Source organism: Somniosus microcephalus, chromosome 8 (assembly GCF_052327205.1).
Source record: "Somniosus microcephalus isolate GS21.2 chromosome 8, FLI_Smic_1.0, whole genome shotgun sequence".
NCBI lineage: Eukaryota > Metazoa > Chordata > Chondrichthyes > Squaliformes > Somniosidae > Somniosus > Somniosus microcephalus.
In genome coordinates this window covers 21,956,120-21,968,176 of record NC_140994.1, presented here as the reverse complement: position 1 = coordinate 21,968,176, position 12,057 = coordinate 21,956,120, and the positions used below count along the sequence as shown (strand labels likewise).

At 43.5% G+C, this 12,057-nt stretch overlaps 1 protein-coding gene across 1 annotated transcript; it reads right to left on the bottom strand.

Annotated features, from left to right (window-relative positions):
• Nucleotides 1-3,295: 3,295 nt before the first annotated feature.
• Nucleotides 3,296-11,735, bottom strand: LOC147113364 (uncharacterized). Its single transcript, XM_085994010.1, has 3 exons — nucleotides 11,432-11,735; nucleotides 11,218-11,314; nucleotides 3,296-3,587 (listed from the first exon to the last, which is right to left on the bottom strand). The coding sequence occupies exons 1-3, from the start codon at nucleotides 11,514-11,516 to the stop codon at nucleotides 3,383-3,385; spliced, it is 387 nt and encodes a 128-aa protein (XP_085850136.1). The 5' UTR covers nucleotides 11,517-11,735; the 3' UTR covers nucleotides 3,296-3,382.
• Nucleotides 11,736-12,057: the final 322 nt, after the last annotated feature.

Below are 12,057 nucleotides of genomic sequence, written 5' to 3'. Positions count from 1 at the left end.
GCAGCAGGCGCATGGGAACACCACCACCTCCAAGTTCCCCTCCAAGTCACACACCATAGAAGTATATCGCTGATCCTTCATCGTCGCCGTGTCAAAATCCTGGAACTCCCTACCTAACAGCACTGTGGGAGTACCTTCACCACACGGACTGCAGCGGTTCAAGAAGGTGGCTCACCACCACCTTCTCGAGGGCAACTAGGGATGGACAATAAATGCTGACCTTGCCAGTGATGCCCAGATCACATAAACGAATGTAATTTTTTTTTAAAAAGCAGTAATCTTGATGGATGAGCTGAGCTGAAATATGGTTGTTCTGCAAACGTTTTGATTTGAAACCACAGGCATCTTACCTGGAGATTTTTGAAGAGCAGAGGTGATAATACAGGTGCAGTTACTTGGAGGTGTTCCTGCATCACTTTGTCAATTTGCAATACTTGCACAAAAATCCCCCTTGCACCTGCAGGCCTAAGGAGCTTTTGTGTTATAGAAGTGCAGTTGACTGGACATAGACTGTTCTACTGCCCTGGGTATCCTCGTGGGAGCTATCTGGCCTCAAGCTAGTTCTTATTCATTATCTTGCCCTTTATGAATTTCATGGGCCGGGTCATTTGGAATGGGCTGTCCTTGGTCCTTTGATGGGTAAGGTGTTTGGCTTGGTTCAGTGGTAGAAATCTCGCCTCTGAGACAGAAGGTTATGGGTTTAAACCCCACTCCAGAGGCTTGAGTGCATAATCTAGGCTGACTCTTCAGCGCAGGACTCAAGGAGTGATGCACTGTCGCAGGTGCCATCTTTTGGATGAGACGTGAGACCAAGGTCCCACCTGTCCTCTGAAGTGGATGTAAAAGATCTCATGGCAGTACTTGAAGAAGAGCAAGGGAGTTCTCCTGTCCTGGCCAACATTTATCCCTCAATTAACACCACCAAAAAAAACCAGATTATCTGGCCAGTTATCTCAATGCTGTTCGTGAGATCTTGCTGTGCAAAATGTCTGCTGGGTCTTGCTATGTTATAACAGTGTCTGCACTTAAAAATACTTCATTGGTTCCAAAGTGCTTTGGGGCATCTTTCTTACTCGGTGGCGAGAGTGGTACCACTGAGCGAAGGCTGACACTTGACAAAGTAAGAGATAGAAGCGGAACTGCTATTAGAGTTGCTGACTTGTATCATTGTAACAGGTTATTAATAAATGAACTGTGTTCTATATGCATGACTGCATTTGGAGCTTTGGAAGAGGTGGAAGGCACTGGGTTATTTGGTGTTTATGTGGGTCTTCGCTCTGCTTCTGGTAGCAGTGGAGACCCACTTGCACTTTTTGTGAACTGCAACTGGATGTGTTAGCTTTGCTTCTGGCTGGTGTCTGGCGATGAAGAGCGGGTGCGAGTGTAAGCGGGGGGAGGAGCAGTGCCGGGAGGGCCAGTTTTGGTTTATAGGCCTCAAAAGCTTTCATGTGAGTCAGGCGCAACTCTAGAATCCTACCGCTGCATTCCAGGAAAAATATCCTAAATCGGTCACGAGTATTTTTTTCTCTTTTCCCAGAAAATGACATGACTTGGGTCGGCTAATGGAGTCCTTGGCTGCAGCACGTGTGGACAGGGCAGGCTTGTTTGACAAAATGGCCTTTTCCCATCCTGCCTTCCATTGTATTCATCATTGTAGGATCAGAAGTTGTTGTTGCTTCTCTTTATTTAAAAAAATAAATGTTTTGGAGCCATTGACACCACCCATTCTCTTCTTTGGGAAGGTGCTGGGCGACTACTGAAAGGGTGTACTATGACGTTTATAGCAAAAGTAGAAAAGCAGCGTTAGACATTGAAATAGATTTGGAAATAGAATAGATTAGGGAGAGCAAATGGCAAAGTAGAGAGGAGATACCCCAGGCAGCTGTGAACTCAAAGCCTTATTATTGGACTAGTTAGAGATAAATTTGGTTAACTCAATGCAAGTATTGTGAAAACAGACCAATTACTAGCATTTCAAGTGCAGTGATTGGAACACATGAATACATCGGCTAGGACACGTTGTGGCTGTCCATCTTAATTTCGGAGAGATTGCGTGAGTAGAGATGACATGTGGGCTCCAAGTCAGGAGCTGCCAGCTTAATCCAACAATCACCGCTCTGAATGCGACTTGAGAGAATAATTTTATTCGAAGATTCTACAAATGTGGGTGGTTCCTCTAATTTTACAACGAGCTTTATAAACAAATTGTTTGGATGCTCTATTGGACGGAACACTATTGATGGTAAAAGGCCCTTGTGCAATGAATTTAACAATTCCTCGCAAGCATGGGCTCACAGCACAAAACTGGCACTAAAATGGCAATCTCATTCAAAGGCCTCACTGATAACATAAAAACATAAGAAATAAGAGCAGGAGTAGGCCATACGGCCCCTCGAACCTGCTCCACCATTCAATAAGATCATGGCTGATCATTGACCTCAACTCCACTTTCCCGCCCGATCCCCATATCCCTTGATTCCCCTAGAGTCCAAAAATCTCTCTATCTCAGCCTTGAATATACTCAACGACTCAGCATCCACAGCCCTCTGGGGCAGAGAATTCCAAAGATTCACAACCCTCTGAGTGAAGAAATTCCTCCTCATCTCAGTCTTAAATGGCCGACCCCTTATCCTGAGACTATGCCCCCTAGTTCTAGACACTCCAGCCAGGGGGAGACAACCTCTCAGCATCACCCCTGTCAATCCCCCTCAGAATCTTGTATAGTTGCTGTGAGAAGTAGGTGCCACTTTTCTGAGGTTGGGGTTAAGGTAACTGGCGCTTTATCACATCCTCAAGATGCCTCAAAGCACTTTGCAATCATTGAATTACTTTTGAAGCGTAGCCATGGTTGTTCTGCAAGCGAACGCAGCAGCCAGTTTTGTGCAATGCCTCTCAAGCAACATGAATAATGAGGGATAATGTTGGCTAGGACATCGGAGAAAGCCCCTGTTCAAAAAATGCTGTGGTATCTTTTATCTCCATCAGAGCTGACAGACTTGAGTTAACATCGTATCCAATAGCTTGCACCTTTAACAATCAGCACTCCCTCTGTGTCCAAGCCCAGGAGGTGGGGCTTGAACCTGTTATCTTCTGATTTAGAGACAAGAGTGATACCAACTGAGCCAAGCTGACGAGGTACATAGGAGCGGGGGGGTGGGGGAGCGGGGGGGGGGGTGCTCACTCACCTTCGGCATCATACAGATATTGGAGAAAACTTTGGTGCAGTTATAGATTAAAAACCAATGCAATCTAAGGGTGTACCTGTAGTTGAAAAAGGTGACTTACTGTGGTGGAGTATTATATAAATTATATTTTTAATCTTGCAATCTTTACCAAGGAGAGAACATTTGCAATCTGTGCAACTTCTGTAAGGTTTCTCAGTTCAAATAGTAATGATGCACTCCTCTGACGATGCCATTGTTGGGTTTTGGTAAATGAAGAATATTTTTGTGCTGTGTTTGTTCTCTGGTTTTCTCATGAAAATCGATGGCTTGCAAGAACTCGCTGTCCTTTTCACACTCTTCACATTGACAGTGTTTGGCTTGCTTTTGATTGTGTTCTCATACTGCCTGGCTTGTTGAAGCCGCCTGCAAAGTGGAAATGAAAATGTAAGTACATCAATATTTCTTCTCCCGGCTCAAATTAAAAAAAATAATTAATGTGAACAAATTGAAGTTCGATGTTAATTTACACCCAAACCACTTTAAGCAAAATTGCATTTCAGTTGGTCACCTTGGTAATCAAACTGTTAGCTGAACTAAAATCACTTTTGCAAAGGCTAATTATTTATAATTGTGTCTCTTCCTTCATTTCATTTTCTGCCTCTTTTTTTCTGCTATCTGGCTTTCATAATGTGCAGGTCAAAGTTCTGAGGTGAATGAACAATTCAAGCCTTGGTCAGTGTTTTGAAGTCGATGCTGTAATGAATAGCTGGTAAAAAGAGACTTGCATTTATATAGCATCTTTCACGACCTCAGGATGTCCCAAAGCGCTTTACAGCCAATGAAGTACCTTTATTGTTGTAATGTCAGAAACGTGGCAGCCAATTTGCGCACAGCAAGCTCCCACAAATAGCAACGTGATAACAACCCAGATAATCCATTCTTCGAAATAGTGCCATGGGATCTTTTACGTCCACCTGAGAGAGCAGACGGGGCCTCGGTTCAATGTCTCATCCGAAAGACGGTACCTCTGACAGTGCAGCACTCCCTCAGGATAGCACTGGAGTGTCAGCCTAGATTTTTTGTGCTCAAGTCTCTGGTGTGGGGCTTGAACCTACAACCTTCTGACTCAGAGGCGAGAGTGCTGCCCACTGAGCCACGGTAAGGCTTTGATGGCTAATTTTTCCTCAGGCTAGAATGTGGTGTGCTTGCTACACCGAGTGATGTGTGAGAGCGACGAATATTAATCCACATCAGATTTCCTGAAGTTTAAAAATAGAACCTGCAACTATTGGAAGTTTGAAACACAAACAGAAAATGCGAGAAATACACAACAGATCTGTCGGCATCTATACGAGAGGAAAGGCAGGTTAATATTTTGGGCAAAACCCTTCATCAGAACACAGCAACTTGTTTGGTATCTGTAAAAGAAAGATAGGCTGATGTTTTGGGTATGGTTCTTGAGCAGAACTCAGTTCTGGTCAAAAGTGACACAAGACCATCTTTCTTAGTTACTGTCTGACTTGCTTTGCAATCCCAACATTCCTTGTTTATATCCTAGTTTTAAAGGTTTTACCAATTGTTTCATAACTTCGGGAAATCTAGCTACTATTCGATCTTTTTGAAGGGTATGGATGGCCTACTTCCTGCTCCTGTTTTCCTATGACTGTGGATGGCCCAGTGAAGCAATGTCCAAACTGCTGGCCAATGGATATGTGGCCACGGGCCTTAGCAATTCGGCCCTTGATCCCAGGCAACTCGGCTTTATTTTGCGCTTATTTGTTTAATTCAGTGGTTACTCTTGTTTGAAATTTATAGTCCTGGAAACTTGGAAGAAAAGCTGTTCTTGGTTCTCTTGTCTCAGTGGTGGCTGAATCCTAAATCAGAACACTCAAGTTCTGTTACTTTCGGCAACTTGAGATATATGCAAATGAGCAGGTTCACAGGCACTGGTTTCTCTCTTATATTTCACCCAATTGGCTATTCTTAGTGGATTAATTAATTAATACATTGGCTCCCAGTTAAGCAATGCCTTGTTATTAAAATTCTCATCCTTGTTTTCAAATCCTTCCATGGCCTCGCCCCTCCTTATCTCTAATCTCCTCCAGCCCTACAAACCGCCTAGACCTCTGCGCTCCACAATTGGTGGTCGTGGCTTCAGCTGCCTATGTCCTAAGCTCTGGAATTTCCTCCCTAAATCTCTCCGCCTCTCCACCTCTCTTTCCTCCTTTAAACCTTAAAACCTACCTCTTTGACCAAGCTTTTGGTCATCTGCCCTAACATCTTATATGAACACCTCCGTTCAGTCCGTAAGGGTGACCCCGAGCTTCCGGTCGCTGTCACTTTAATTCTCCCCTCCACTCCCACTCTGACCTCTCTGTCCTCGGCCTCTTACACTGTTCCAATGAAGCTCAACGCAAGCTCGAGAAACAGCACCTCATCTTTCGATTAGGCACTTTACAGCCTTCTGGACTCAACAGTGAGTTCAACAATTTCAGACTATAACCCCATGCCCTATTTTTTCACATGTCAGCTGTTGATGATTCTACCATCCCCATTTGCAGCATTCAATCACTCCTGCTTTCCACCCTAGCACAGGCCCGTCCCTTTTATTCTTCCCCCCCCCCCCCCCCACCTTTCCCTGCCTCTGCACCTGCTTAAAACCTGTTACATCTCTAACTTTTTCCAGTTCTGACGAAGGGTCACAGACCTGGAAACGTTAACTCTGTTTCTCTCTCCACGGATGCTGCCTGGCCTGCTGAGTGTCTCCAGCATTTTCTGTTGTTATCTCCTTATATGTCTCTGTGTCAATTGTAGTTTTTTTTTTATAACACTCCTGTGAAGCGCCTTGGGACGTTTTATTACATGAAAGGCGCTGTGTTGTTGTTCGCTCATCCTGGACTTGTAAGCACAGCAAGCTACTTGATCCCAGAGGGATTACATCTGTTCCCAATCCTGCCCGACACTTGCACGTTTTAGCCTGAGATACTAATTGGCAATCTGGAGCAGGAAATTTGGCTGATTTTTTCTCCCTCTCTGGCCTGGGGGAACTGATGCCATTGAGCAGTGTCCTTACTGCTGCAATAGAGTCATAATGGCAAAGAAGGAGGCCATTCGGCCCATCGAGTCCATGCCGGCTCTCTGTAGAGCAATCCAATCCCATTCCCCCGCTCTATCCCTGTCACCCTGCAAGTTTATTTCCCTCAAGTGCCTATTCAATTTCCTTTTGAAATCATTGATCGTCTCCGCTTCCACCACCCGCCTCGGCAGCGAGTTCCAGGTCATCACCACTCGCTGCGTAAAAAAATTCTTCCTCGCATCCCCCCTGTATCTCTTGCCCAAAACCTTAAATCTGTGACCCCTAGTCCTTGTACCATCAGCTCATGGGAACAGCCCTTCTCTGTCTACCTTATCCAAACCTGTCATAATCCTGTACACCGCTATCAAATCTCCCCTCAACCTCCTTTGCTCCAAGGAGAACAACCCCAGCTTCTCCAGCCTAACCTTGTAGCTAAAATCCCCCATACCTGGAACCATTCTGGTAAATCTCCTGGCTGAGTTCAGCTAACTCGCCACAGACCAGAACTTGGAGTGGGATCCTTCTGTATCACATGACATGGTGCATGTAGCCATTGTGGAGCCACATGGTGTATCTAACCGTTTTCAATCTTAAGGCTAAAGGGATCAAGGGATATGGGGAGAAAGCAGGGACAGGGTACTGAATTTGGATGATCAGCCATGATGTCATTAAATGGCGGAACAGGCTCGAGGGGCTGAAGGGCCTACTCCTGCTCCTATCTTCTATGTTTCTATTCTTTCAGCATGTTTGCAAGGGATTTCCGAATAAACTTATTTGACTGTCCAATTGTACCTGCAGCCTAAAAACACAGTGTCAAATGCTCCTGATGCAGAGCCTTTGTCACTTGTGAGTCATGAAGTGTTCGCTTACAGGAAGAAATGGGCACACTGGCATTAATCACCATCACGTTTATCAAATGTAACACAAGCTGTTGTTAAAGTATGCCTTAAATTGGAAATGAGTAAATTAATCTGTCGGATCAGCCCGTGTTCATTGTGTGTTTGAGCGAGAATGAATTGAGAGCGACTGCGGCAACAGTGGTAGAGGCCCATTTGAAAAGTGTTCTAATTAAAAATGTCTCAAAATGTCAGATTTGCTCTGTGTTGTATTGGGAAAAAATGAAGGCCAGAAGCTTGTACAGTATTATTAAGGCCAAATTCAGCATCATTTCTTTTCTAACAATCCTAAGCTGAGTAGAAAGTTGTTGGGAAAAGTCTTCATTTATGAAACAAAATTAATCGACGTTTAGAGGACGAAGTTAATTTGCTTTCTTTTAATTTGTGAAACCAAGATGAAGAACCTACACCCATAACACAGATCCCCACCAAGGCTGAAAGAGGAAGAAGAGCAATCGTAGAAGTTCCAGCATTGCCTGCTCTGGTGCTAGATGTTCAACTGGAGCTGTCTACTCTTAATTCACTACTTGTCCTTCCTTCTTACCCTTTAGTTCTTCCATTTCAAATATGTATCCCTTTTAAATATTGTCATTGTCTCTGCCTCATTAGCTATTTGTGGTACGGCACTCCATGCTCTGTGTGAAAACAATTCTGCTAAATTCCCCCCTTCATTCTTCTATCCCTTGTTATCAATTCGCCAACCAATCTTTCGCCATTTACCCTCCTAAAACCTTTCATCATTTTGAAAACCTCTGTTACTCACCCCCTCACCACCATAATCTTCATATGTTCCAGACATTGGCAGGATAGGCGCACCAATGTCAGTGTTCTTGCTCAGGCCAACATCGCCAGCATCGAAGCTTTGACCACGCTCGATCAGCTCCGATGGACGGGTCACATCGTCCACATGCCCAATACGAGACTCCCAAAACAAGCGCTCTACTCGGAGCTCCGACACGGCAAGAGAGCCCCAGGTGGGCAGAGGAAACGCTTCAAGGACACCCTCAAAGCCTCCTTGAAAAAGTGTAGCATCCCCACCGACACCTGGGAATCCCTGGCCCAAGACTGCACAAAGTGGAGGAGAAGCATCCGGGAAGGCACCGAACATCGCGAGTCTCTTTGCTGGGAGCAAGCGGAAGCCAAGTGCAAACAGCGGAAGGAGCGCACGTCAACCCAAGCACCCCACACCCACCTGCCCCTTCAACCACCGTCTGCCCCACCTGTGACAGAGACTGTAGGTCCCGCATTGGACTCATCAGTCACCTGAGAACTCATTTTTAATGTGGAAGCAAGTCATCCTCGGTTCCGAGGGACTGCCTAAGAGATGTTCCAGACACAAGTTTTTGAGCCTGAATTGTTGGTAGTGGTGCTCTGATATATAATCTACACTGTAAGGGCAATAGTTGAATGCGATTGAAGTACTGCTGAAATATAGCTTCATGCTCATTAGATTGATCAGAGTTTTTAATTGCCTATTGATCATATTTTATATCTGATTCCTGAGAAACTTAAAAGAAAGATGCTTTCAGACTTTGATAATGGCCTTTCGTTTTTCTCATTCAATTTTCTCCTTGAATATTATAAAAGTGAGTTAACCATGTTTCAATTTATTCGGAGATGTTATCAAAATAATTATTCTGTTTTTTTCCCCCACCTATCCTATTTATATGGTGTTTGACATTATTTCCCATGGGCTAGAACTGCAACTGGGGAATTAAATAATACTTGCATTTATACGTCTCAAAGAACTTCTCCGAACCTTTGCCATGACTATCGGCAAATTTGGCAATCATTTTGTACCAGCAACATCCCACTGAAAGGAATGAGATGTTTTATTTGTTAGTTGAGGGAGGAATGTTGGCCATGATTATGGCAGAATTCCCTGCTGCCTTTTGGATAATACCATGGGATCTTTGAGAGCCACTTAAACTAATGGAACAGATAGATAGACAGGACCTCCAAATTAATTCTCAAACTGCAAACAATACCACGTCTTCAGCATAGGCAGGTTTTAGAACTCTTGTCTGCTACTCTTCATCCCAACTTTTCCAAATTTACCAATAGAAAGAGTAGGATGAGGGCTCCCTGTTATGGGCCAGACAAAAACCTTTTGGAAAAACTAAAGCCAATCGGCACTAGTGAATGCAATCTTGTATCTAGTGCTGGGATCAAAGAGCGACCTGCAATTTTCTGTAGTGTGCTGCTCTCATTCCCCTCCCAGTGGTCACGTAAAGACCAACCACAGTAGAGATCTAGGAGCAGGTTGGTTGCCTGTCCTTTTGGAGGAAGGCATGTGAGGAGGGTTGAAATTTAAAAAAAAGTGTTTAAAAATATATCAATCCTGGCTGCCATTGTCCAGATAATAATTCTTTAAAAGAAGGAATTTTGTATCCAAAATTAACCTTTAATATTCAGGCCCATGTTAGTCAGCTGTGGCTCGATGGTTAGCACGCTCTTCCTCTGAGTCAGAAGGTCGTGGGTTCAAGTCCCACTCCAGAGACTTGAGCTCAAAAACCTAGGCTGACACTCCAGTGTGGTGCTGAGGGAATGCTGCACTGTCGGAGGTGTTGTCTTTCGGATGAGACGTTAATCTGCTGTCTCAGGTGGACGTAAAAGATCTCATGGCACTATTTCAAAGAAGAGCAGGGGCGTTCTCCCCGGTGTCCTGGCACGATGGGCCAAATGGCCTCCTTCTGTTCTGTAGGAGTCTATGATTCTATTTATTTACAGTAGAAATCCTTCCATTTAACTCCTTAACAGGAAAACAACAAAAAGTGTAACAATTTCCTACATTACAACAGTGACTGACTTCAAAAGTACTTCATTGGCTGTAAAGGGACGTCCTGAGGTCGTGCAAGGAGCTATAAAGGAGTTATCCTGGCCAATATTTATCCCTCACTCAACATCACTAAAACAGATTATCTGGTCATTATCACATTGCTGTTTGTGGGAGCTTGCTGTGCGCAAATTGGCTGCCGCGTTTCCCACATTACAACAGTGACTACACTCCAAATAGTACTTCATTGGCTGTAAAGCACTTTGGGACGTCCGGTGGTCGTGAAAGGCGCTATATAAATGCAAGTCTTTCTTTTTCTTTCTATATAAATGCTAATCTTTTTTTCATAAGGGAAAGCAATTTTGTCCATTTTATATCCTGTATTCGGATGAATAGATGTCTTCCCTTTCCCAGAAGCTGTGCTTATTTCTTTCTGCACCTAAAGGAAATCTGGAGTAGGCTGGCTGCCCTTCTTTTGGATGAAGGAATGTGGCGTGGGGTGAAATATTTAAAATAATGGGGTGTTAAAAAAATGAATTAAAATTCCAGACTGCCTTTTATCAAAACTTTAAAAATAACCCTGCGGCCTCCAGTGAGTGGAGACTGCTGCAGTTTACCCATTTACAGGTCTGTAGTTCTGTATTGTTGCTCTGGGCCACACCTGTCAGTTCTATTTTATAACCTGTAGGTAATGATTACTCTTGATTGATGGAGTGTGACGTAACGATTTGTAAATCCTGCTTCACAATATTAAGTGCTGTCGTTTATAGGAAATAATCTATTAGAATCGATGAGGAAAAAGATGTGTATTTTGAAGGCTGCCAAGGAGACTCAGTCCTCGGAGGGTTAAAGTGCCTTCAAATAATGCTTTGATCTGAACATTTATAAGAGAAATGTCATGTAGGTTTTGCCTATGAATTTCTGTCTTTAAAAGAAACAGTGACTTTTTTGTGAAGTGATATACAGTAAAGGCCTCTTAACAGGACCAATCTGACAGCGATCAAACATGTTCCATTTATCAAATGGTTTCTATTAAATACACGCTATGAATTGTGTGGGAATTGAACCTATGCCTCGGCAAATATTTTCTTTAAATTGATGTTTTTAATAGCACGGTGTTCATTAACTGCTGGATAATGTATATCAAGGTCTCCTGAATAGGACCTCTCTGGTGAACGGAAAGATGATCCGCTTTATTCAATTATTCTGTACTATAAACCAAATCAAATCCATTGGGGACGAATGGGTGACTGAACAATAACCGGATGTCCTCTAACTGATACATCCCATAATATTTTACTATACCTCCTTCGCCTGTGATAGGAGAGGCTACAGATAATTCCAGTCACAACCAATATACACAATGCTACGGAGGCCATGGTGATGTTCATGATTTTAAATTCTGCAAAACAGGAACAGACACATTTGCATTACCAGTTGAGGCACGGGTAGAGAGAGAGAATGCAGCTTATACGACCAACTTTAACCCGATTTGTAATGAGCAATCAGTGCTGCTTACCCAAAACAGCATCATCCAGGCCCTTATGATGGTCTGTTCCGTTGATGGTGAATCCCACCAAAATGTCTGTCCTGTTCAAATTCATCTTGACATCAGAGTGAACTAAGTGAGCTCAGACTGAGCCGTTTCAATAACGGAACCATGTGATTAAACTAGTCATCGTGTGTTACCGTGCCAACAGCTACTTTCATTTTACAGGCGCCATAATACATTTGCTTAACTTATCGGAAGTAAAACTAACATTTTCAGAGCTAGTTTAGACACAGCGTAAGGCTGAATTTCCTAGTTATGCATCCTTTTAAAAATAAAATGTTTTGGATGTGTTCAATGACATTTGTCCTTTCACAGATCTGGGAAACTGGGCTAAAGGGAACTGTACAATGGCTGCATTGTGTGCCCCTCAATGGGCAGTTTCGTTCTCTTGGATCCTCGTTTTCCACACTCTGTGAGAAAATATTTGAGCCGTTATGTAAATTGTATCAGGGAAAGCAAACTAGTCTTTAACCATTAGTCCATTAATCTCTCATTGCGCACTGCTGTGGCCAGAACCTGCTTTTCTTGATTGGAAATTTGCACCTAGTGACACGAAAATCTATAGTTTTGTGCTTGTAAAATCATAACCCTTT